The sequence below is a fragment of the Hylobates moloch genome, unplaced genomic scaffold (genome assembly GCF_009828535.3).
Source record: "Hylobates moloch isolate HMO894 unplaced genomic scaffold, HMol_V3 SCAFFOLD_4, whole genome shotgun sequence".
Classification (NCBI taxonomy): domain Eukaryota; kingdom Metazoa; phylum Chordata; class Mammalia; order Primates; family Hylobatidae; genus Hylobates; species Hylobates moloch.
The window spans coordinates 89,157,031-89,181,512 of NW_026652279.1; the positions used below are offsets into that span (position 1 = coordinate 89,157,031).

The following is a 24,482-nucleotide window of genomic DNA, read 5'->3' on the forward strand; positions in this document are numbered from 1 at the left end:
CTGGCTAACACGGTGAAACCCCGTCTCTACTAAAAATACAAAAAATTAGCCGGGCGTGTTGGCAGGCGCCTGTAGTCCCAGCTACTTGGGAGGCTGAGGCAGGAGAATGGCATGAACGCAGGAAGTGGAGCTTGCAGTGAGCCGAGATAGCGCCACTGCACTCCAGCCTGGGGGACAGAGAAAGACTATGTCTCAAAAAAAAGAATGTTATCAATCAGTTTGCTTTCTTATGCACTCAATATAAGTGTCCATCTTACTTTTGGCCTCCATCCTGTCTTGACACTGCCTACACACAGAGAGGTACAAACACTGCCTAAACAGGGAAAGAGAGACAACAATAGAAATATAGAGGTAGGACAGAGACCAGGAGGCGAGAAAGCAGACTTAGAGAGAAAGAGGTATGTATGTGTGTTTATGTGTGTGCATAGTATGTGGTGAGAGAGCAAAAGAAAAAGGGTCAGAAATGTCAGCAAAGTATTTGAAAGAGAGAGTAGGAAGAAGAGTAGAGAAAAAAGATATTGCAATAAGAAAGAATGCGCTATGAATAAAATTGATAAGACTGGTAAACATGCAGAACTTAATCTTTGAAGTCAAATCTACAGAAGTTCTACAGCTATCTTGCTATGGTCGTTGACTTAGTCTGTTTGTGTTGCTGTAAAGGAATAGCTGATGCTGGGTAATGTATAAAGAAAAGAGATTTATTTGGCTCACAGTTCTGCAGGCTGCACAAGAAGCATGGCACCAGCATCTGATTCTGGTGAGGGCTTCAGGCTGTTTTCACTCCAAGTGGAAGGCAAAGGGGAGCTGGCCTGTGCAGAAATCACATGGCAATAATGGAGGCAAGAAGGGGAGGGAGGTGCCAGAGTCTTTTAACAAAAAGCTCCTGTGAGAACAAATAGAGTAAGAATTCACTACCTCAAGAATGGCACTAAGCCATTCATGAAAAATCCACCCCCATTACTCAAACTCCTCCCATCAGGCCCCACCTCCAACACTGAGGATCAAATTTTAATACTAGACTTAACAGAGCCAAACAAAACATATACAAACCATAGCATTCCACCCTTGGCCCCCAAATCTCATGTCTTTCTCATATTGCAAAATGCAATCATCCCATCCTAATAATCCTGGAAAGTCTTAATTTATTCCAGCATCAACTCAAAAGTCCAAAGTCTCACCTAAGACTCAAGGCAACTTCCTTTAAGCCATGAGCCAGTAATATCTAAACAAGGGTTTTACTCCCAAGGTACAGGGTGATACAGGCAGGAAAACAATGCTGGTACAGGAAAACAATCCCATTCCAAGAGGGAGAAACTGGCCAAAAGAAAAGGGTAACAGGCTTCCACACAAGTCTGAAACCCAGCAGGGCAGATACAATAATGTCTAAATCTCCAAAATCATATCCCTTGTCTTCATGTCCCACATCTTAGGCACAGTGGTGTGAGGGGTGGATTCCCAAGGCCTTGGGCAGCCTCATCCCCAAGGCTTTGCTGGGCAGAGCCCATGTGGCTGCTCTCACAGGTTGAAGTTTAATGCTTGTTGCCTTTTTAGGCTGAGATTGCATCATGCAGGTGACTCCATAATTCTGGGGTCTGGAGTGTTATGGCCCTGCTTTCACTCCCTCCATTAGGCAGTGCCTTGGTAAAGTGCTCTCTGCAGGGCTCCAACTCCACATTTATGCTCTTCATTGCCTTGGTTGAGTCACTCTGTGGGGGCTCCACACCTGCAGTAGACTTCTGCCAGAGCGTCCATACTTTTAGATACATCCTTTGAAATCTAGGTGGAAGCTGCCAAGCCTCCCCAACTCTTACATTCTGCACACCTTCAGACTTAACAGCACATGGAAGATGCCAAGGCTTCCAGCTAGAGTGGCAGACCAAGTAGCATCTGGGGCCTTTTGAGCTGTGGCAGAGATTCAGGGAATATACTTCAGAGGTCAGCAGCACCTCAGGCCATTTCCCCAAAACCATTCTGTCCTCCTAGGCCTCTGGAGCTGTGATGGGAGGGGTGGCCTCAAATATTTCTGAAATAATTTTGGGGCCTTTTCCCCATTGTCTTTACTATAAGCCCCTGGCTCCATTTTATCCACACCGATTGTTCTAGCAAGTGGTTGCTCTGAAGCATCTTTGGATTCCTCACCTGAAAATATTCTTTCCTTTTTGAACATGCAGCCAGGCTGTGAACTTTCCAAATTTTTATGCTCTGCTTTCTTTTTAATGACAAGTTCCAACTTTAGTTCATTCCTTTACTCTTGTGTCTGATTGTAAGCTGTTAAAAGCAGCCATGCCATACCTTGAATGCTTTGCTGCTTAGAAATTTCTTCTGCCAAATACTCTAAGACATCACTCTTAAGTTTGGCCTTCCACCAAGCCCAAGGGGACAAACGCAATGCAAGTTCCTTGCTAGGTATAACAAGGGTGACTTTTGCTCTAGAGCCCAATAAGTTTCTCATTTCCATCTGAGACTTCCTCAATGTAGCCTTTTCTGTCTATATTTCTATCAGCATTTTGTTCACTACCATTTAACCAGTCTCTAAGAAGTTCCAAAGTTTCCCTTGTCTTTTTATCTTCTTCTGAGCTTTGTAAACTCTTCCAACCTCTGCCTATTACCTAGTTCCAAAATGGCTTCCACATTTTCATGTATCTTTATAGCAACACTCCACTCTTCAGTACCAGTTTTCTGTTTTAGCCCACTTATGTTGCTATAAAGGAATACCTGATGCTGGGAAATTTATAAAGAAAAGTGGTTTATTTGGCTTACCATTCTGTAGGCTGTACAAGAAACATGGCAGCAGCATCTGCTTCTGGTGAGGAACTCAGTCTGCTTCTAGTCATTGTGGAAGATAAAGGGGAGCCGACCTATGCAAAAATCACATGGCAAGAGTAAAGGCAAGTGGAGGTGCCAGACACTTTTAAAATAAGCAGCTCTTGTGGGAACTAATAGAGCAGGAACTTATCCACTTGAGAGAATGGCAATAAGCCATGCATGAGGGATCTGCCCCATAATCCAAAGACCTCCTGCAAGATCCCATCTCAACATTAGGGATCACATATCAACATGAGACTTGGTGGGGCCAAAGAAACCATATTCAAACCATAGCAGTTGTTTTCTTGAGATCTGACTTTACCTGCCCTTGGAGATGATCTTGTTGGATAGCATTTCTGGCTCCAGGTGGTTTCACAAGGCTCATTTGTTGAATGAATAAATGAATGAGTAGATGACAACAGAATTTTAGATGATTGCATTTTGGAGGGATTCACTTTCTTAAAAATCTTATTACTCTTGAATTATGTATTATGTCCAACCCTTTTCTTACTGGCTTACAAAGAGCAGGGCTGGGTAGAAATAAATTCAAAGGAAGTGAGGAACCAAGAATATCTAAGGGAGAGCATGAAATGCAGAAGATCGGACAATGACAACCAAAAGATTTTCTATTTCAAAGCAATGGAATAATACAGCACTCTAAGGTTATTGCCTGTGACATAAAAATAAGGAAGATGCATCAATTAATACCACTGCCTAAAACAACCATCATGTGAATTGAGGTTTTTACTCCACTACTCAGTGCTTCTTCAGTAGGGTCTGTGAAACTTTTCCTTAAGATCACCTTCTAGATTTCATGCTTTTAGTTGACATGTTTGTGCCTTATTATTTGGTCCAGGAAAAAAATAAAGAAAAAATAAGAAGTTAGGAAATGTATATATGGACCCAGCAGGGTTCTCATCTCCCCTCTCCAGCCTGGGCCACTTATTTATTTTAACCTTTTGGAATTTTCTATCCTGTTTAATAAAAATCCCCCCTCCCAAATTTAGGTGGGTCTTGAACCCATTTGTTAAATATATAAAAATCTATTGCTTTTAGATGCATTTATGAGAATAGCCTATTTTCATCAGGGAGGATAGAATTTCAACAACTACATTAGTATATACATATATATAATTTTTTTTTTTGAGATGAAGTTTCACTCTTGTTGCCCAGGCTGGAGCGCAATGGCATGATCTCGGCTCACTGCAACCTCCGCCTCCCAGGTTCAAGTGATTCTCTTGCCTCAGCCTCCCGAGTAGCTGGGATTACAGGCGCCTGCCACCAGGCCTGGCTAATTTTTGTATTTTTAGTAGAGATGGGGTTTCACCATCTTGGCCAGGCTGGTCTTGAACTCCTGACCTCGTGATCCACCCGCCTCGGCCTCCCAAAGTGCTGGGATTACAGACATCAACCACCGCTCCCAGCCATAAATATTTTTGGGACAGGGTTTCACTTTGTCACCCAGGCTGGAGTACAGTGGTACCATCATCGCTCACTGCAACCTCGACCTCCTAGGTTCAGGTGATCCTTCCACATCAGCCTCCTGGGTAGCTGGGACTATACGGGGTGGGCACCATGCTGTCTAATTTTTTATATTTTTTTGTAGAGATAGGGTTTCACCATGTTGCCTAGGGCGGTCTCGAACTCCTGGGCTCATGCGATCCACCCACCTTGGCCGTCCAAAGTGCTGGGATTACAGGCATGAGCCACTGCTCACCTGCTTCAACAAAACTTATTGTATAACTTGTAGATCAGATTAAAAAGTGAGTGTCAATATTTAGTAAGAAAAGTCAAAATAAGCTCACTCTAGTTGTATTTATGTTTTTAAAAGAGAGTTTTTACAAATGAACTTATCTATGACAGCTGTAGACAGGTTGAAGTCAGGGAGATCTGTATGGAGGGCAAAGATCAGGGAGCCAAGAGTAAATCTCCAGAAATTTCTACATAAGTTTAAGGGCCAAGAGGAGAAAGAGGGTAGTTCATAAAGCTGTAAGAAGGAAGAGCCAGGGAAGTGGTTCAGAACAGAAATGAATGGTATCCTTCATTCCAAGAGAGGAGTTTAGAGATTGAGAAAATGGACATCAGAGATTAATTCTCCAGGGAGGCAAAGTAGCTGAAGAAAGGCAAATGCTCGCTGGATGTCGTCCTGGCAACCTTAATGAGGACAACAGGCTCCCACACAAGTCTGAAACCCAGCAGGGCAGACATTAATCTTTAATGTGGTGTGGTGGTGTGGTGAGTGTGGAAACCACATTCAGTTGGTTGAGAAGTCAAAGTGAGGTAAGATGTTGATGACAAAGAGCTTATCATTATTTCAAAATGTTTAGCTGTAAAGAGCATTTGAGAACAAGACAGAAGCTATAAGAAGGTGTTGGGTGGTAGGAATGTCTTTTTAGGTGTGAGAAATGTGAGCATTGAGAGCTGAGGGGAAAGAGCCAGTAGAGAGGAAGAGAAGCTGATGATACACAGGAAAAGGTGTGTTGCTGATGGTGCAAGACTTGAGGTAGGCATCAACCTTGGTTAAGAACCACATGTTCTATCCTGGTTCTATGGGGAAATTAAATAGTTATCTCTTTATCCTACAACAATTTTCCCAGGAATATACCCACTCATACATGCTAAACATTCCTGTGCATTTATGTCTGGTTTAGAGAATAATGTAGGCAGTAGTAGACCTACACTTATGTGAAGAGACCAGTCTGTGATCTGTGGTAAAACGATTGCATGTTAATCTTCCTGATCTCTGCATTCCTAAATTTTGCTAGCAATAGGTTACCTAATTTTTACGTGGTACTTACTGTTGTTCTTTGGTAAGCTGCCATGGTTCAGAAAAGCTTCATTGTCTGTGGTTTGCTTCAGCTTTCTTTTCACAGCAGAATGGGGCCCTGTAAGCCTCCCCTCAAAGGACTGGATTTCTGAACATTGGTGCCCTTTGCATTGACTCTTTGTGAACAATGTGTAATATCCCAGGGGAATTGAGAATAGAATGATCTTTGCACTTGATGTAAATTTTTAGATGCTTACCACTTGGACCTTCAACATGTGGTTTTATCCACAAAACGGATTTTGACAGACAGGGGACCAGTCATCTGTTTATGTGATTTGATCTTAAGGAAACTCTATTACAGATAAGGGAAGAGATGTAAAGATATTTGTCTGAGGTCATGTAAGCAGTTGATGGTTGAACTAAAACTATAGCTCCAGCCCCCTGACTTTTGACCTTTATTTCCTTACCTTGAATGTGTGTTGCCTATAGCAGGAAAGGGTATGGTTTCCATTAAAAATAATTGCTGAATCAAACACCCTAGCATCATGAATTCAGAAATTTTTGAAACTAGTGACAGCATTATTGATTCTCAGGTGGTCTAGAAATAATTTCTTCTTATATTGAAGCCACTTAGAGCTTATAACTCAAAATAGTTATGAGTTTGCTTAGAGCTTAGAGGTAAGAAATGTCACCATGGGCTTCAGACAGCAGAAGGTTCACATTTCTGGATGTGCACTTTTGTAACTTGGCCTTGTTGTTCCCAATTTCTTCATTTTTAATTTACTTCTCCTATATGTGGGATGTGGGGAAATATCCTGAAGACAATTCTAATGAAATACATTGAGTAATAGGTTCTATTAGTTTATAGGGCTTTAGGAAGTATTTCTCAAGGACTTTGAAGTCTCCTACTGAAAAGCCCTTTAAAAAGAGAATAGTCTAATTTCATTTAATTTTCCTAGCTCAAAAATGAAAATGATCATTATTAAATATGCATCTTACATCCTGCATAAACAGAATGTCAGAGGCCGGGCACGGTGGCTCACGCCTACAATCCCAGCACTTTGGGAGGCCAAGGCGGGCGGATCACGAGGTCAGGAGATTGAGACCATCCTGGCTAACACAGTGAAACCCTGTCTCTATTAAAAATACAAAAATTTAGCCAGGCGTGGTGGCTTGCACCTGTAGTCCCAGCTACTCAGGAAGCTGAGGCAGAAGAATGGCATGAACCTGGGAGGTGGAGCTTGTAGTGAGCCAAGATCACGCCACTGCACTCCAGCCTGGGTGACAGAGTGAGATACCGTCTCAAAAAAAAAAAAAAAAAAAAAAAACCAAAAAAAACCTGACATATAAACAGGCAAATATATAAGCAGATCTTTGTAATGGCTCTCCCTTTCTTTATTCAACAGGGTAAGGGAATAAAGAAATAGAAATTCTTATCTTTAATTAATATTTTGTTTCTTGAGTGAAGTTGTCTAAGGCAAATTTGTAAGTGCCCATTTATGCTACATTGAAAACAATGAAAAAGGAATGTGCCTTACAAGTATTTCTGGTTAATTTTGGAAGATATATTTCTGTCAGCTCCCCTTGGGATGTTTATAAAATAATAGGATAGATATGATTGGTGACACTCTATGGTTTCTCCTTTCTATTATGTGCACTCTCGGGAACTCTGTATTGCTTACTAACTTGAGGATGGTAAAGTAAATCTTTACCTTGGGTGAGATAAAGTCTTGAAAATGTAGCATGAGCAAATCTGTAGCAAATCACCAAATACGAACTCAATCTGGAGCAGAGTCATCCTTAAGAGATAAACCTTGGGGTGATGGGCCTGCTTTTGTGGCTTCATGATGCCATGGAGACCTGCTGAATGGAGCTGTGGAGCTGGGGTGTAGGGTAGGGTTGGGGAAAGGTGATAGTGCTACCTGTACATAAAGCTCAAATAAATACAATTTCTCCTGAAGCTCCTGACCACACCACCAAGAGGCATTTCAGCAATTGCAATTGACGTGAACTCTTTTGATAGAATAGTTTATGTCGATTGCAATTTCTGAAATAGCCTATTGAATGAAAAAAAGCTGTGAAAGCTATGAACAAAAGCCTCTAGGATGAAGCAAAGCTGTGTAAACAATCTTATCAATGTCTAACACAAATAAAACACATACCCTTCTTCTGTACACTCATCTGAAGCTCCATATTGATTTTTTAGGGTATTTTTTTCTTATCCTCTTCAAGACATCAGTCATATACAGATGCATAGTTAGAAGATGATTTGCCCACACCCTCTCCCACTCAGAGATGGCACCGTCTATGGCCTCTTAAATTCTGCAGTGACATTTAATTGATGCTTATATTGTCATGGAAAATGGTTCATGGACACAGGTGATATTTTCATAACCACCTGTTTAGAAAACAGGCTTGGCCTAGCACAAAAGTTCTCACTCAATCCAGATTAAAGACTATTATTTGCTAAAATAATACATATTTCTAATGGTTTTCCACTTGTAGAGCAGCACCGAATAAGATTGTAAATCACCAAGCTATCAGATATGAAGTTCATGCTATTTATTGGCATGTTGCTGACCTATGTAGAGCTTCCATTTTTCCATACAGCTGCCACCTTCCCCAAAGCATCTGGTCGTGTGCCTCTTCTCACGCCCACTCACTGCACTACAGTAAAGTGTGAGCTCTTACACGGTTCCCAAAGACTTGGTTCATGGACCACGGATGATGCTTTTCAAGAACGGGAGACACACATTGGTGCTAAAATTACAATACCCTTGGCTCAGGGTCTACCCCTTATTTATGCTCCTGGTGTTAGAAAATGTATTAGGAAATAATTCATAAGATGATCAAGGACTGGCAAAGACATCTAATAAAATGTCAGCAAACCTGGAAAACAAGTTAGGAAGCAATTCATCATACTGAAGAGACAAGATGGAGAAAAATTTAAAGCCATAAGGGAAAGGACAGCATAGTCAATGAGTAGGAACATTATTTCTAGAATCCTAATGAAAATCTTTTATTATACATGAGAAATATCTTACTTGATCAAAATGAAGGAACTCACGTTATGGTTTTAGTTAATAGTGAGTAATAACAAGTAAATTACCAGAATGGCTGGGACCCATAAACTCTGAATTTCTTTCTCTTCTGGATGCTACTGGATAAAGGGTGTCCATTTAATATGTAATAGGAGGTGTAGTGGTGGTCTTAGTCAGCTGCTTACATTTTATCTCGTTAAAGGAACTCAGAATGAAGTGAACAGTGAAGAAATTAAGTAACTGCCTCATGCTGTGGCAAAAGGGGAAGAGAAAGAAAAATGTAGGATGTGTCTTGTGAACTGAAACACTGTGTTTCCTGGCTGTATTCTCTATCAGGAGAAACATGCTTAACAGTCAATAAACCCCATCCATGGTCTTTGTTAAGCTTAAAATGATATATGGACAAATGCAAAATATAATTTTATTTACCCAATTCTCATTTTCACATATAATTTTTTTCAGTTTCATTTTCAAAAAACAACCCCAAACTTAGTTGCTTTTTTGTTAAAAACAATGAGAACAAAACCATTGTGAGTATGCAAACAGTCCCAAATAAAACCACAATTCTTGAATCCCCTTTAACACTTCTTATCTGCATATTTTATGAAAGCAGAACTTGACAGCAATAGGGATACTGCTCTAAAGAAATTATACTTTAAGAATATTAAAGTGTAGTTTTTGGCAGTGAAGGTGTCCAATTTGCTTTGTGCCCTGGGCAACCTTCAGAAAAATATCTTAAGAATTCATCTCTTCTGACATTAAATAAAATCCAAAAGGCGAATGGTATGAGGCTTCATCAGTGTGACTCTCTGGTCATAGGTTAGACATGGTAACCTGGTCTGAAGTTCTGTTTTCAAAGTGGCTACTCCACCAGCCTTCACAGAGGAGGACTTCGCGTAGATGAATATTTTGGAAATCCTTTGCTATCAATCCAGCAGGATGCTGATGGTTTTATTTGATATTGAAAAAGCAAGGAAAGAGAAGTTAGACTTCTGTTATTATGGCCACACTGGAGTCAGATGTTGTGAGTGTTTCTATTTCATGGACAGTGCAACCCAATGTGAAAGACCACACAGTGCCAACCTGTGGTCATTTGTGGGTGGGTTGTGTTGATTAGCTAGAGATCAGCTGCACCTCAGCCCACTGTATACGAATTCACATGTGCTTTTCAGGCATGTGGGGTGAGGAGAGGAACCTTTGGTGCTGTCCTCAGCACGGTTGGTAGATCGTACAGCTGCCATTGGAATGCGGTGACAGGAGCCATTCTGCTGTGCTCTCTGTGCAGAAAGGCTTGCCATTGGTAAAGATGAAAAGCATTGCAGATGTCATCTTCCAAAAGCTGTCCCCTGTTTTAGGTAGTCCACTGAAAGTCCAGTGATCCAAAATGATTGCTAGGAAACTGGTTTCATTATACTGTCTCCAAGTGTTATTTTGTTTAAAACCCCAAGTTTCAGGGAAGAGGAGTCCTCTATCCACACAATGGATGTAGATAAACTTTTTTTTTTAATTTTGAAAATTGATTTCCTCCGATGTTTGTGCAGCAGCTGTTTCAACTTGTCCTTAAAAAGGCTGGTTGTGAGAGTATAGAGGAGTGGATTCAAAGCACTGTTAACTGGAAGGAAAAAAATCACTATCCAGGAAGTCACTGTGTCTGGAAAAGGAAGCAAAGTGTGAAAAAGAAAGTTGAAGTTTTAAGTAGACATAAAATGCAAATAACACTTTGCAGTCAATGCTATTTATGAGAGGGAGACACAGTACATTTTAAGTTTTCTCTCACCTGAAGGAAAATCTCTTTGTTGGAAGAGCACAGAAGCTATGAATTCAAGGTCTTAACGATTTAACTTTTCTGAGTTTCAGTAAATAATGTGAAGGTCATTGTGATATTAAGAGGAAATATGTGAAAACATTTTGTAAACTATAAATTGCTATATAATGCATTTTTTCCTATTTTATCACCTTACTTTATAGGAAAATTTAAAAATAAAGAAATAATCTTTAGTCAATAGAGTGAGGTTCATGAAACTTCTGGTCCAGGAGCCAGATCTGACCTTGGTCTTAACTCCATCCTGTTCTCAAAGCTTGTTGCCCTGCCCTGGTATTCTGGTTATCCTGTTATCCTATTAAAAGCTTTGAAGAACAAAGAGGAATGCATCCCCTAAACTTGATGAAATTCTCTTGTGTGCAGCCCTACAAATGCTACCAGAATATTCAGGGAAAGAGGTCACAAGAAGTTCTTTGTGAGGTGAAATTTGGAATGATAGTGTCCTTCCTGAGAGCATCATTTCATTTGCTTGGTTAGCATGAAATGCATCTTTCCCTTTACACGTGGCCTAATCCTGTGGCCAGACACTTAGCTAGGTGAGTGTGAGCGAATCACTTATGCTTCCTCAACTTCATCTGCTCTCTCTGTTAAAGGGGGCTGGTGATAACTTGCTCACTGAATCCAGCGGGCTGGGCCAGAGTCAGCTCTGCTGATGTGCTTTTTTGGCACTAAGACTTGAGATCCTTAAACCTTACCACAGGATGCTACTTCCTCTCACATCTTCACAATTTCAAGGAACTCCCCATTTAGGTGAAGAGGTGGCTAGTAAGAACAATGATGCTTTCTCTCATCATCCTTTGTCTGCTCTCCTCCTTCACAATCTCATAAATTTTTTTATGCTTCAGCCACTGTTATTTTGTTCTTCTCTTGACCCTGCCTTGTTTCTTGTATCTTTCTGTTCTTCCTCTCTATGTCTTCTTCCTTTTCCATTTCTTCTCTGACTGCTTATCTGACCTTCCTTCTTCTTTTCCTTTGCTCTCCCTCCTCTCCTTTTCTGTATTTACTTCCTCTCTTCCTATCCTATCTTCTCTTCCTGGTCCTTATTTTTCAACTAAAAGGAATATGAAAGAAAAAATTATGTTTTAGCCTGTCTTAAATTAAGTGGAGTTTTATATTATTTGTCCCTAATTTAAAAAAATTAGACAGTCTGAATAGTTAGTGATTGAAGAAAAACAAAATAAGTGGCCTTTTTCTGTTGTGCCCACAAAGGGAATTGTGATCATGAATCCCACCCCAACATCATAGAAAAACAATGCCTGATAGCGCCTGCTTTCAATTAGGCAAAGGCAAATAGGCCACGTAAGTTCCACTTTGAATGAGATCAGGTATGTTCAGGGTGGTATGGCCATAGACTTAAGTTCCACTCTGAATGAGACTTCTTTTTGTTTTTGTTTTGTTTTGTTTTGTTTTTGAAATGGAGTCTCGCTCTGTCGCCCAGGCTGGAGTGCAGTGGCACTATCTCGGCTCACTGCAAGCTCTGCCTCCCAGGTTCATGCCATTCTCCTGCCTCAGCCTCCTGAGTAGCTGGGACTACAGGAACCCACCACCATGCCCGGCTAATTTTTTGTATATTTTGAGTAGAGACGGGGTTTCACCGAGTTAGCCAGGATGGTCTCGATCTCCTGACCTCGTGATCTGCCCACCTTGGACTCCCAAAGTGCTGGGATGAGACTTCTTATAAGATTAGCAGCAGCTGAGTTCTGAGATAGTCTAACTCTGGCCTATCTTTTGGGTGACCCCAGGTACTGTCAGTGACATGCCATGACCAGTAAACGCCGGACTTCTTGGATGGTGGGGACAGGGTTGGTTTAGGTCAGTGAAGGCAGCATTTCTTAAAACACCATGGGAAGCTGGGCAAGCAAGAAGAAGCTTTGTCAACTGTGATCATGACATTTTTTCCTGGTTCCACTGAGGTGTTCAAGACAAACCTCAGACTATTGAACTATACATGTAAAGAAAGACTGGTGTGTGGCTCAATAATGTTTCCACAAGACAATGTTCTACTGTTCTAGTTCCCTTCATGGGGGTATTTACTAAGCTTATCATGATCTGAGGTGTCATAGACTCGCTGAGGATGATGAGCCCTGCTGCCGTGTGAGGACACAGCAGAGCGGATGCCTCCTGTGAGGCAATGAGAGGGGCTCAGGAGAAATCAAACCTGCTGACACTCTGATCTTGGACTTCCAGACTGCAGAACTGGAAGTCCTTTGCAGTCCTAGTGGTCTCATACAGAGAGAAAAAGCCTCAAAGAAGATTAAAACAGGCAGGAATTTGAGAGACCATCTAGAGGTAGTCTCATTGAGGTGAGGTGAGATGGTCTCCCTGAGATCTCTCAACAGGTCAGTGTCAGGGGCAGGAGAGGAACCCAGGACCTCCGCCTTGCTTGTTGCCAGGTCCTTCTTCCACCACACCAGGCTGCATCATACAAGTGGGAAAGCACATCAAAAGGTGTGGGGACGGGGTCAGGCATGGTGGCTCATGCTTGTAATCCCAGCACTTTAGGAGTCCAAGGCAGGGGGGCAGATCACTTGGGGTCAGGAGTTCGAGACCAGCCTGGCCAACATGGTGAAACCCCGTCTCTACTAAAAATATAAAAATTAACCAGGTGTGGTGGTTCACATCTGTAATCCCAGCTACTCGGGAGGCTGAGGCATGAGAATCGCTTGAACCAGGGAGGCAGAGGTTGCAGTCGGTTGGGATCACACCACTGCACTCCAGCCTGGGCAACAGAGCGAGACTCCATCTTTTTTTTTTTTTAAGAAAGTGTGGATACAGTAGTGGGGAGGGGGTTGATGAGACTGATCCCCTATTCCATCACTCTTGGACCAGCTCACCTTCTTTAGTTGACTAATCATTTACTCGAAAACACAATGTGAAAAACACTGTGGAAAATGCACAGAAGAATAAGACATACATGCCTCCCCAAGGTTATCATCTGAAGGACACAATGGACACACTCAGAAATAGTGTCGCTATGAGGCAGTTCACATGAGGCCAATAAACGAGGTGTAAACAAACCATCATGGACGTTTAAGCAACTGGATTGCATGAAAGTGGGGTGAGAAGAGATCGAAAATGGCACTGCACCATAGAAGGGGGAGTATTTGGGTTGAGCCTTGGAGGATGGGAAGTGATGTTTAGTAGGCTAGAATCTTAGAAGGTGAAAGTATAATCCAGTTTGGGGGCACAGCTTCAGGAAAGGCTGGTGTCTTCTCAGAAAAGCATAGAAAACAAAGCCCAATCATTCCAGTGGGCCTGGATCACAGTGTGTGAGGGTGGGAGGTAAGAAATATTATAATGCTCACCCCAGCACTTGGACTTTGTTCCATGAGCAATGGAGGCCAACGGACACTTTTGTCCTGCTGAATTTGAAAGGTTAGGGTATAAAATTGAGATGTCCAGGTAGCAGTAATAGATTGGAGGCTGTTCATCAAGTGAACAAATGTGACTGTTAACATTTAATTAACTCTGTTCTTCACGTGCAACTGGCTGTCCCCACACGACCTCCCACAAAACCCTCTTACAGCTTCTTCTCTCACCGCCCAGCAAAGGCTTCCAAGTATTCAGCCCTGACCTGATCTCCTTCCTAATTTTCACTTTCATATCCTACACGGCCTGATGAACATCTGTGCCATGTGGAGACAGAACTGATAGCTTAAGAGGATGTTGTGAATGTTTTGTGGTATTTTGCAGCAAGGTATTTGACATAGCCTCACAACTGAGTGCACAGGAGGGACATAGGTTGTTACAGCTGTTTATCGTCTGTGCATTCATCACTCTTTCATAAGGACTATCAAAATATCAGGCATCCTGCTTGACACTGAGGAGTCAAGATGTATAAGACACAATTACTGTCTTGGATCAACTCCCAAGTAGATCTGCTATCGGCCGGAACAGTAGGTTGACGATGATTCCAAACTATTTTACTGAGAGTTAGGTTAAAGCCCTGGGTGGTGGCCCCTAAATAGCTGTGATCTCTAGATTCCAGAAGGGGCTTCAGGTGAAATTCTGCTAAGGAAATGTGATTTTCTCTGGTTGAAGTAGTGGTGTGTTCAGGGAATTTGGCCTTTTGGAGGAGACTCTTTCAGGAAATATCTCGTGCTCTGCAGAGCCCAGCATGACATTTTATGGCTAGGACCATGGAATAGAATGGTGGTTCTAGCCAGATGCGTGTGCATCAGAATCACGGGGGAATTTTTACATAACATCCATCTATAGGTCTTAGCCTCTAGAGACAAAACAGTCCGGGTGGAACCTGGGCATGTATATTTTGATTTTTTTATGCATAATCCTAGTGAAGAACCAATGTCTTGCTCAGATAGAAGCAAGATACTCAGACTTAGTTTCTCTGTAGCTCCTGCTTTTTATTATTCCTGGTTGGATTGCACCACTACTCAGTTTCTGTTTTATAATACTGATTATAAAACATGGAGGGAAATAACTCTTTGTATTGAAATTGTAGGTTTTTATGGGTAATTTATTATGTGTCCTAGACTCTGGCATTGTCAAAAGAAGGACATAAGAAGGCACGATGTATTATACTTGGGAATGATAGAAGAGACTGACCTGGTATTTCCACCCGGAAGAGGGAAAGGATTTTAATTACAAATACAGGAATCCAGCAGATGGCATCAGAGAACACTATAAAAAAGAAACGATTTGCAACAGCCACCTCTCTTCCAAAACGATTCCTTACTTCTGTGGTCTGCAAGGCGGTTTTTTTAATGGAACAGAACATAGTAATATAGGAAAACATAATGATGAGAAAAGCCAGCAAGTTCACACCTGTTGGGAAAAGCACACTTTTAACATCTCAGGCATAAAAGTCAACAGTAAAATTACCGTGGTACAGGTTGAGTATCCCTTATCCAAAATGTTTGAAACCAGAAATGTGTTGGATTTTGGATTTTGGAATATTTGCACATTCATAATGATATATCTTGGAAATGGTTCCCAAGTCTAAACACAAAATTTATGTTTCGTATACACCTTATACACATAGTCTGAAAGTAATTTTGTAAAATATTTTAAATAATCTTGTGCATGAAACAAAGTTTGTATACATTGAACCATCAGACAACAAAAGCTTCAGGTGTGGAATTTTCCACTTGTGGCATCATGTTGATGCTCAAAAAGTTCCATATTTTGGAGCATTTCAAATTTTGGGTTTTCAAATTACAAATGCTTAACCTGTACTTAAATGTTAAATACAGTGCCTCTTCCACGGGCACTTCCAGGAAACATCTTTTATACAAGCCCAGTGGTGTTAGGTAAAACCCAGGTTCAAGTGAATAAAAACAAAGAAATTGGGTTCACCAGATGCAAAAGAGATTTCAAATACATAAACCCTTATGAGGAATTATAGACTTCTAAAATTCAGATCTAGGCATATCATGAAGAAAACTCTAGCTCTTTTAAAGCATGAAAAGAAGCTATTTTTGTTTTTAGCTGTCTGCAAATTCAAACCTTAAGGGATTACTGTAATCATACGTACGTCTCAAAAAATAAAAACAACCACATTTTATTATCCTCTAAACATGAATAATAAAAGAATAAAAATAAATAAAAATAATTTTAAAAAATGAATAAAATAACTTTGGAATTTATCATGAATATAATTGTCTGAGAAACATTATTCCTAATGTTTTTGGTCTTAAGAATAACACATAGAACAAAAACGTATTTCTGTTTATTTTTCTTCATGTTTCTTACAGTAAATTAAACTACTGTGGTTCAGAACCTTTAGACTAATTTTATAAAAAAAAAAATAAGAAAAAAGTTAAAAATTCAGCTATGTGAATTACTCTTTTGGGCCCAAATATATTCACAAGATTCCCACCTAACATCACTATTACCTTTCATGCTGACTTCTCAGTCACTCTTTGCTTTATTCTTGCTGTCGCTAAAATCCTGAGTGATCATCTCATTTCTCACAGTGAAAATAAGACTTGCATATATTTGCAAAGTTGTTAAAAAATATGAATGTGAACCTAGACTGTAGGTAAGATTGGTGAAGTCTAGGGTAAAAATACTTTAAATTCAAGGTGATCTGTTATTTTTATCCAAATCATTTCGTATTCAATGAAATCATAGTATAAAGCCATACGGCAAAATTTTATAAAACTAGTTGTCTTAGGCCTCTTTCCAAAAAATTTAGTTACGCGTAAAAGATAATCACTCTGTTAGAAGATGCTCCCCTGCCCCAAGTTCTGATAGCAGACTTACAGAAAGGATCAAAAGTGTATGTTCTAGGCTGGGCGTGGTTGCTCACACCTGTAATCCCAGCACTTTGGGAAACCGAGGTGGGCAGATCACTTGAGGTCAGGAGTTCGAGACCAACCTGGCCAACATGGTGAAACCTGGACTCTACTAAAAATACAAAATTTAGCTGGGCATGGTGGTGGGCACCTGTAATCCCAGCTACTTGGGAGTCTGAGGCGAAAGAATCACTTTGACCTGGGAGGCGGAGGTTGCAGTGAGCCAAGATGGCGCTACTGCCCTCCAGCCTGGGAGACAGGGCAAGTCTCTGTCTCAAAAAAAAAGAAAAAAAAAAAAGTGTATGCTCTAAATGCACGATAGTAATATAAGAAAGATGTTAACAATAGGGGAAACCAGATGGGGCGTATGTGGAAAATTGTACTATCTTTGCACCTTTTCTTTTTTTTTTTTTTTTTTTTTTTGAGATGGAGTCTCGCTGTCGCCCAGGCTGGAGTGCAGTGCAGTGGCGCGATCTCGGCTCACTGCAGGCTCCGCCCCCCGGGGTTCACACCATTCTCCTGCCTCAGCCTCCCGAGTAGCTGGGACTACAGGCGCCCGCCACCTCGCCCGGCTTTTTTTTTTTTTGTATTTTTAGTAGAGTCGGAGTTTCAGCGTGTTAGCCAGTATGGTCTCGATCTCCTGACCTCGTGATCCGCCCTCCTCGGCCTCCCAAAGTGCTGGGATTACAGGCGTGAGCCACTGCGCCCGGCCTCTTTGCACCTTTTCTAAAATGAAAACTATTTTCAAATAAAACATTAATTAAAAATTATGTATTCTTATATTCTTCAAACAGAAAAAAAATTGTACTTTAGAGCTCTGGGACTCTTCCTCTCATATGCAAATTGATGATGATGATGATTTTGTGTGTGTGTGTGTGTGTGTGTGTGTGTGTGTGTGTGTGACTCTCTCTTTATCTATCTGGAAGATATCCCAGATACTTAACCCCTTTGGGCCGAGCTCCATGCCTGCATGGTATGTTCCACCAAATGAGTTTCTTCAGTCCTTCATCTTACCCCGTTCCCTGGCTTTGAGCCTGGGAATCCACTGTCTTCCTGGAACACAGACCCCACCCCTCCCTCCTCTGCCTTCGCTTGGCTGATTCCTCCTCATCCTTTGGGCCTCATGTTGAATTCATTTCTTTTGGGAAGCCTTCCCTGTTCCTCAGATCTGGGGCTCCTAGAACATTCTGTACTCTTCCTTGATAGCATTTATCAGCCTGTGTGTGATGTGAGGACATGTTGACTTGTCCGCCTACTCCTCTGTGGTCTGTAAGGCCTTTGAGGCTGGATCTGTTGTTATCTCCAGTACCCAATATAGTATATAGTGCACAGCCTATGGTGAGTGCTGAATAAATGCCTATTGAAACAATGCATGTCATGGGCTGTGTGTGTGTGTGTGTGTGTGTGTGTGTGTGTGTGTGGTGTGTTTCAGGGAGAGTCTCTATTAAGTGCACCTATGTTAGGAGTAATGAGGGAATGAATGATAAGGAAATACAAAGAATAGCCTATAATACTCTGGATCCTGGGAGTGACATATCTATGACCAAATAACTACCAAATAGGGTAGTGTGTAAGGGGTATTACTAAAGTGGTGCAAACTAAATGTTCTGTTTTTCAGAGGAGGAAGAGAAGGAGTAATGGAGAAGAACTGGGCATGATGGTTAGGGTCATGTCATGATGAGTTTTAAGTGACTAATTTAAACTTGACCTTGATAGTACTAGGGAGCCATTGAAAGTCTCTGAGTGGAGGTGTACACAGTCCTTTTGATAGTCAGAGAATATAACAATGGTAGTGAATAGATAAATGAGAGGAAGGGGAAGGCCCTAGAGGTTATGAGACCAGTAAGGGATAAGGTAATAATTCAGGGTTGAGGGAGTAAGCTTTCCAACTAAGGCAACAGCAGTGGGTAGAGACTGGAAAGAGCAGCAGCAGAAGCAAATTTTGAAGAAAAAGAAAGGACAGAAGAGCTTGTTGGCTCCTTGGATGGGAAGAAAAGATTAGAAGAGAAAGTCAAAAGAAGATCGCCCCAAAGAGAGGACATGGGAAAGGCCTTGATTTTAAGCAGGAGGGATACATATTAGAAAATAGAAAAAAAGTGTTTTTAACTTTAAAGGGCTAAACTTGTCATTCATTTCTAAAGAACACAGGGTCTTCTTTTCCAAGTATTAGAAAGAATTGAGAAAACTGGAAAGGAAAGAGCTTTATTAAGCATCCTTAGATTGCTGACTTAACAGCTGCATTTAACAAAGGCAATAAACCTTCCTGGTATTTCCATTCAGATATCTCTTACTTGTCAGTTTCCTGAGTTTTATTATTATTTATTTAACTCATAACTAGATTGTAAAAAAAAAAAGAGTTTAAATAACTTGGTAGGTTTACAGGATGAGGCACTAAACTGGAATTCTTCCAGCTCGTAGTTGTTTCATATAAACATGAAATCAAAGGATCTTATGGATAATAAAAAGATCATCCAGAGATCCTGGTAGCATATATTTATTTTCCACACTAAATATTGTCTAACAAAAAGTTTAATAAAAACTTCAATAAACACAGTAGTAAAAACTTTTTTTTTGTAAAAAAGGAGACAGTCTTGACTATATTACCTCACTTTCTGAAATAAACAAATCCACCTTTGCTGAAATTTAAAGTATTTCTAGCAAAATTATGTTTTTCTAGGAAATGAAAAAATATAATTTACCTAGGAAAATTCCAAGAGAATACCCTTTGCTTCCAATATCTTCTGTTTGGTCATAATAAAGTGGGAAACATACTCCATTTTTCCCATAAAAGTTTCCAAAATAATCCTCATTCCAAAATGGAATCACAGCTATTAAAAATCCCGCCATCCAGATGCAAATGAGGATGACTGAGGTCTGCCGTTTTCCAGGCCGAATGTTACTGAAGGGGAAGACAATGACCAGGAACTTCTCCAAAGTCAAGTAGGTCAGTAGCAGGACAGAGACTTCGGTGGACAGCATGGCCAGGAACCCCATGAGGCGGCACTGCACGCTCTCCATCCACAGCAAGGCATACTTCTGATACTGCCCTCGGTATTTTATATCGAAAAAGCCAACAAAAAACAAGTAAACACCCATCAGGCAGTCAGCACCTGTGGAAGAATCGAAACAGTGTATGTCATCAGTTTCCAATGTCTCTGTTTTAGTTTTCTGATTAAGTCTATTTCCAGATTTTAATTTTCTAATTAGATCTAGTTCCTTTCATCTTACGTCAAATAAACTAATGTAAACCTCTACCAGAGTACCAAGAAGCGAGTGGACTTAAAAATCTGTAATATTTCTAAAGTACTACACTATGCTTTTATTTTGTAGTTTAAAAAAATGGGAATGGGAATTTTCTGGAAGGAGGAAGGACTGGTTGTTAAACAATTAACATATAGTATCTTCAGAGTTAATAAAGGGAGTCATTTTCTGGGCCTAATGAGCTTAGGTATCGTTGTAATTGAAGTTCAGCTTAGTTTTATCACCCACAAAACTTTAAAATCTGTCACTTGACTCACTGGTTCCCTATTAGCCCATTCCCAAGACATACTCCTGAAAGCAGGCCACTGTAAGGTCGTACAACCTAAAACAAAGCCATAAACAGCCAGAACTTTTATATTTAGAACAAAAAATGTGCCCAGGATGTATAATTCACATTAAATGCCATTTGTTGAAAGCCAATAAATACATATATATATATCTAGTGCACAACTCACAGAAGATACCCTAAATCTACTTATATTGGAAACATACTTACAACAAAGGATTTTGATGGACATAGCGTGAGTTGTGTTTTCAGCTTTAATGAAAGATCTCATGCCAATGACAAAAAGATTTCCAAAGCAGGTAATGAAAGCTATAACCCAGACAAATATTCTGAGGATATTGTTAGCCAAGAGGTCCTCAAATGAAGAAATGCCGTCCGTCAAGGGCATACATATTCGGACATGGGGAGCATAGGAGCAGTATCGAAAGTTTTTGAAATAACTAAAGTCAAAGGGAAAAAAAGCGTCACTTTGCGGCAATGATACAGAAACTACAGTTGCAATCCTATCGAGGCTGCAACTCCATGCTAGGTATACAACTTCACTAGGTTTGTTTATTTTTGTTTAGTAGTGTTTATATAATTAAAGAATTCTTCATGAAATACTAGGCAGTATCCTTTTAAAGATGAGGAACCTAAAGGACATAGGAATTCAGTAACTTGGATGAGGAGAGTTTGGGAGGACATGAAAATTTGAAATCTCAGGGGCTCTATGTTCCCTGGTCACATTGGTTTGTTGATTATTCTGTAAGGTATTATGAAAAGTGGATTATCCTTGTCAAAGTGATCTCCAGGAAACTTTCAGGAGCTTGGGCTTGGGAAGGGAAAAGCCTATTGTTGCTCACCTAGAGCATTTCTGTCTTGTCCTGAGTTTTAAACACCGAGGTCTACTGACTTTAACTAGCCTCCTCTTCCCTGACACTGGCAGGAAGGGAGGACCTCTGATGCTAGGAAAATGCATTCTCACTGGATCTGGGAAGAGAAGCAGCTGCCTTAAACACAGATTTCTTACCAGGGTCTGGAAGGACTTAATTTCTATGGGAAAATAAGTTTGTTTGTGGTCAATGGAGTTGGGATCTCTGGGCACAAGGCATCTGGAAGTGCTGGAATTGGTGAGGTCATTTGGCCATCGCCATCCCTCAAACCTGTGTGTTTAGAATTTTCTTTCATAAAACTTACTCTATTTGTATTCGTTTGCTACTTCTTTCAGTTCACTTTCCTGCTCTTTGCTGTCAGTTTAATTCACTTTTTGTTATTTCTCAATTCAGTTTCTAGACCAAGGCTGCCTGGCATCAGACCCCTGGCTGCCTGCACCACCTCGTCTCTTACCCTGCAATGCTTACTCCACCCAGATACACACCCTCAGACAAGCCATGCTCATGCCCTACTCAGAGCTTTGCTTTTGCTTATGCCCCTGCCTGGAAGATTCTTCCCCTGGATACTGCCAGGGCTGCTTTCTGCCTCCGCTCAGATCTGCTCAAATGTCACCTCACTCCAACTTCCATCCACCTCAGTGGTAATCCTCAATCCTCCTTCTATCCCTTACCTTGCTTTATTTAAATCTGTAGCACTTACTCACTATTTACTCGCTTGCTCCTTTACTCTCTGGTTCCCAAAGCTAAGTGGAAGCTCTCAGGCACAGACATCCTCTCTTTTGTTCATCATTATGTCCCTGGTGTCTAAAGCAGTGCCTGGCACATGTAGGTACTCAACAAATACTTCTTGGATCAGCAAGTGGATGATGAATAATTTAGCACTGGGTGTGTCAGGAAGAGATACAGGAGGCAATTCTTGCCTTCAAGTAGCTTACAGTTCAGCTTCCTAATATCTGGCATCCAATTAAAGGAACCTGACCTATAATGAACTCTCTTTTCTTCTCCTTCCCTGGAGTCCCTGGCACACACTTGGCTTGACTTCTTGGTCCTTTTAGGATTCCATTATGTCTGCTATCTTCAGATCGAACCATCTAGCATCTCTCAGTGGTTCAGGGTCCCCTTGCGCTGTGACCACACTACGTGTTGTCAGGTGAAAGGGATGGGGGTGACAAGGTGGGGATGTTTCAATAAATAAAGGACAAGGAATATGAAAGAAGAGTAAGCAGGTTACTTAGTAGGGAAGTAACTAAGCTAATGTGTTTTCTCTTAATTGTTGACCGCTTCTTGACCTTGGCCTGAGGTCTATATTTAACACAGCAGTTTCTCCATCACGTTCTAAATAGGTTGCATTTCTCTATTCTAAGAAGACCTCATATTCTGCCTACAACAAGGAAGTGATATCCTCATTAAATATTTATCTAATAGTGCCACAGAAGAAAATGAACAAAACCATGTGGAAATGCATCAAACACTTGTCTTTTAGTAATCACACCTACTGCACAGACATAAACAAAATGTTCTCCCGAAAGAGCACCTTCACAGCAACCATTTCATCCACTTGCTGCACCCAACTTGTAATCTTACATTGAATCCTCCCTATTTTTGTAGATAACAATGGTTAATTTTTGAAATCATGAACACATAGATTACACAGTTGATAAATAATTATGAACACATATATTAATACAACTTACACAGTGCACTTTAGCCAAATATACTAAAGTGACTTATCAAAAACTACTATAAAGATTAATTACCTCCATTTTGTAGTGCACTTAGTAACAGTAACAACACCTGTAATTTATATAGCACCTTTCTTCCTAAGGGCTCAAATCTTAGAGCAGCCGACTGCTCATTCATGAGAGGTGAATTAATGTTTCCAGGTCGCCTGAGTACCATTTAGCCAGTGACTTCATCTTGTGTAATATGTGGCATTCTGGTACCCTGATCTCTTATTGGGCCTCAATTGGATAAACAGCGTGTTTCCAGAGAGAAGGGTCATTCATGTCGGCACATCATAATTTTGAACTCTATTTGAACAGGGACCAAAGGTGACAAAATTAAAAAGTTCTCAATAAAACGACTTTTGTTGCATAGAAACACATTGCAGTGATACATTAGACAGTTTGCAGGAGATAATTTGAAACATTTTACCGTGCTTCCTCCTCCATTTTTTATATATACGTACATGTGAGAAAGATTCTTCATGGGTTGAAACATTCGTGTGTTTATATTTGGAATCTCTATCCTTTCCAGGTCTCTGGAAAATACACACAATAGGTTTAATGGTGTTGAGATGAAATGTTTTAATAATTGCATTCTTCATCATATCTGAAATATAATGCTTCAAGATCTTATGTTACCAATGCAAATTAGGATGAAAGTTTTACGTACACTATCTTAGAAAATGGCTGTTTCTATTTATGCCTCCTGCAGTTTAGCACTGATTGTGTCATTTCACATGCAGAATTACATTCTAATAGAACATATTCATTCATTTCTTTGATTTAAGAATGGCAGTGGTGATTTGTGTAATTATGAAATTGGCTCTGTAGTTTGATTTTATTAATATAAGTAATGCCATAGGAATTAGAGGGTTTCATTCAGGAGATGATATTTCCAACCTGAGAGCATCACTGAAGTGAGTTTTGTGAGAATCTGGATTTAAATATGATCATTTCTTCCTGGCCTATGTGTCTTTAGGATGGAAAACCATGAAGGTAGCAAGAGGAACTCCAATTCAGGAGTCTTCTAAGACACCAGTGGTATGTCTTAGAATTCCTTTAATTAAATTTAAGTTAAATTTAATTAAATTCCTTTAAATCCTTCAGGCCCCATAAAATGTCCTCAAAGGGATCCAAGGATCACTCCTGTTCTCTTAGTTGACCTCAATGCTTGCTTCTACTAATGTGGACACTTTGAAGATCTCTTTAGGATGGTATGAATTAAGAGCTGCCATGTTCTCAGGAAGCAGATAGAGAGAGACGATCTAAAAGGACAGAAGCCTTTTGCTTTTAATGTTTATTTTGAAATATGTCTGATTCTCACTTGGTTTCTTTTTGACTAATCCGAATAAAGATTTCTCAACATAGTTCTGAGTTTTCCTTTGCCCAAGGAGTCCTTGCTTTTTAGAAGTCAGAAATGAAATCTGAGAAAGCTGTTATACTACTGAGTAATTGCGTGGCCCCTCTCACAGGAGACTCTAAGCCCTTTCTAAAGGTTTGATTTTCCTTTTTTTTTTCCCCTCTCTGGCTCTCTCCTTGACTTGTACAGTTTCAGCTTTATATGGATTCTGTGATTATTTGATTAATAACCTATAGCATCCTGAAGAGCAGAGGCCACTGTACCCCAAGTGCTAAAACAATGCTTTG

General features: G+C 40.4%; 1 protein-coding gene across 2 annotated transcripts in view; it reads right to left on the bottom strand.

Moving 5' to 3' along the window:
- Positions 1 to 9,020: 9,020 nt before the first annotated feature.
- RXFP2 (relaxin family peptide receptor 2) overlaps positions 9,021 to 24,482 on the bottom strand; it is a 63,330-nt gene continuing 47,868 nt past the window's right edge. For both annotated transcript variants that reach the window (XM_032149154.2, XM_032149153.1), the window contains 5 exons: positions 23,300 to 23,371; positions 20,450 to 20,679; positions 19,392 to 19,802; positions 15,002 to 15,220; positions 9,021 to 10,264 (listed from right to left, as the gene is read on the bottom strand). In XM_032149154.2, coding sequence (XP_032005045.1) covers positions 10,005 to 10,264; positions 15,002 to 15,220; positions 19,392 to 19,802; positions 20,450 to 20,679; positions 23,300 to 23,371 — 1,192 coding nt within the window. In that variant the 3' untranslated portion in view covers positions 9,021 to 10,004. The remainder of the gene's footprint in view (positions 10,265 to 15,001; positions 15,221 to 19,391; positions 19,803 to 20,449; positions 20,680 to 23,299; positions 23,372 to 24,482) is intronic.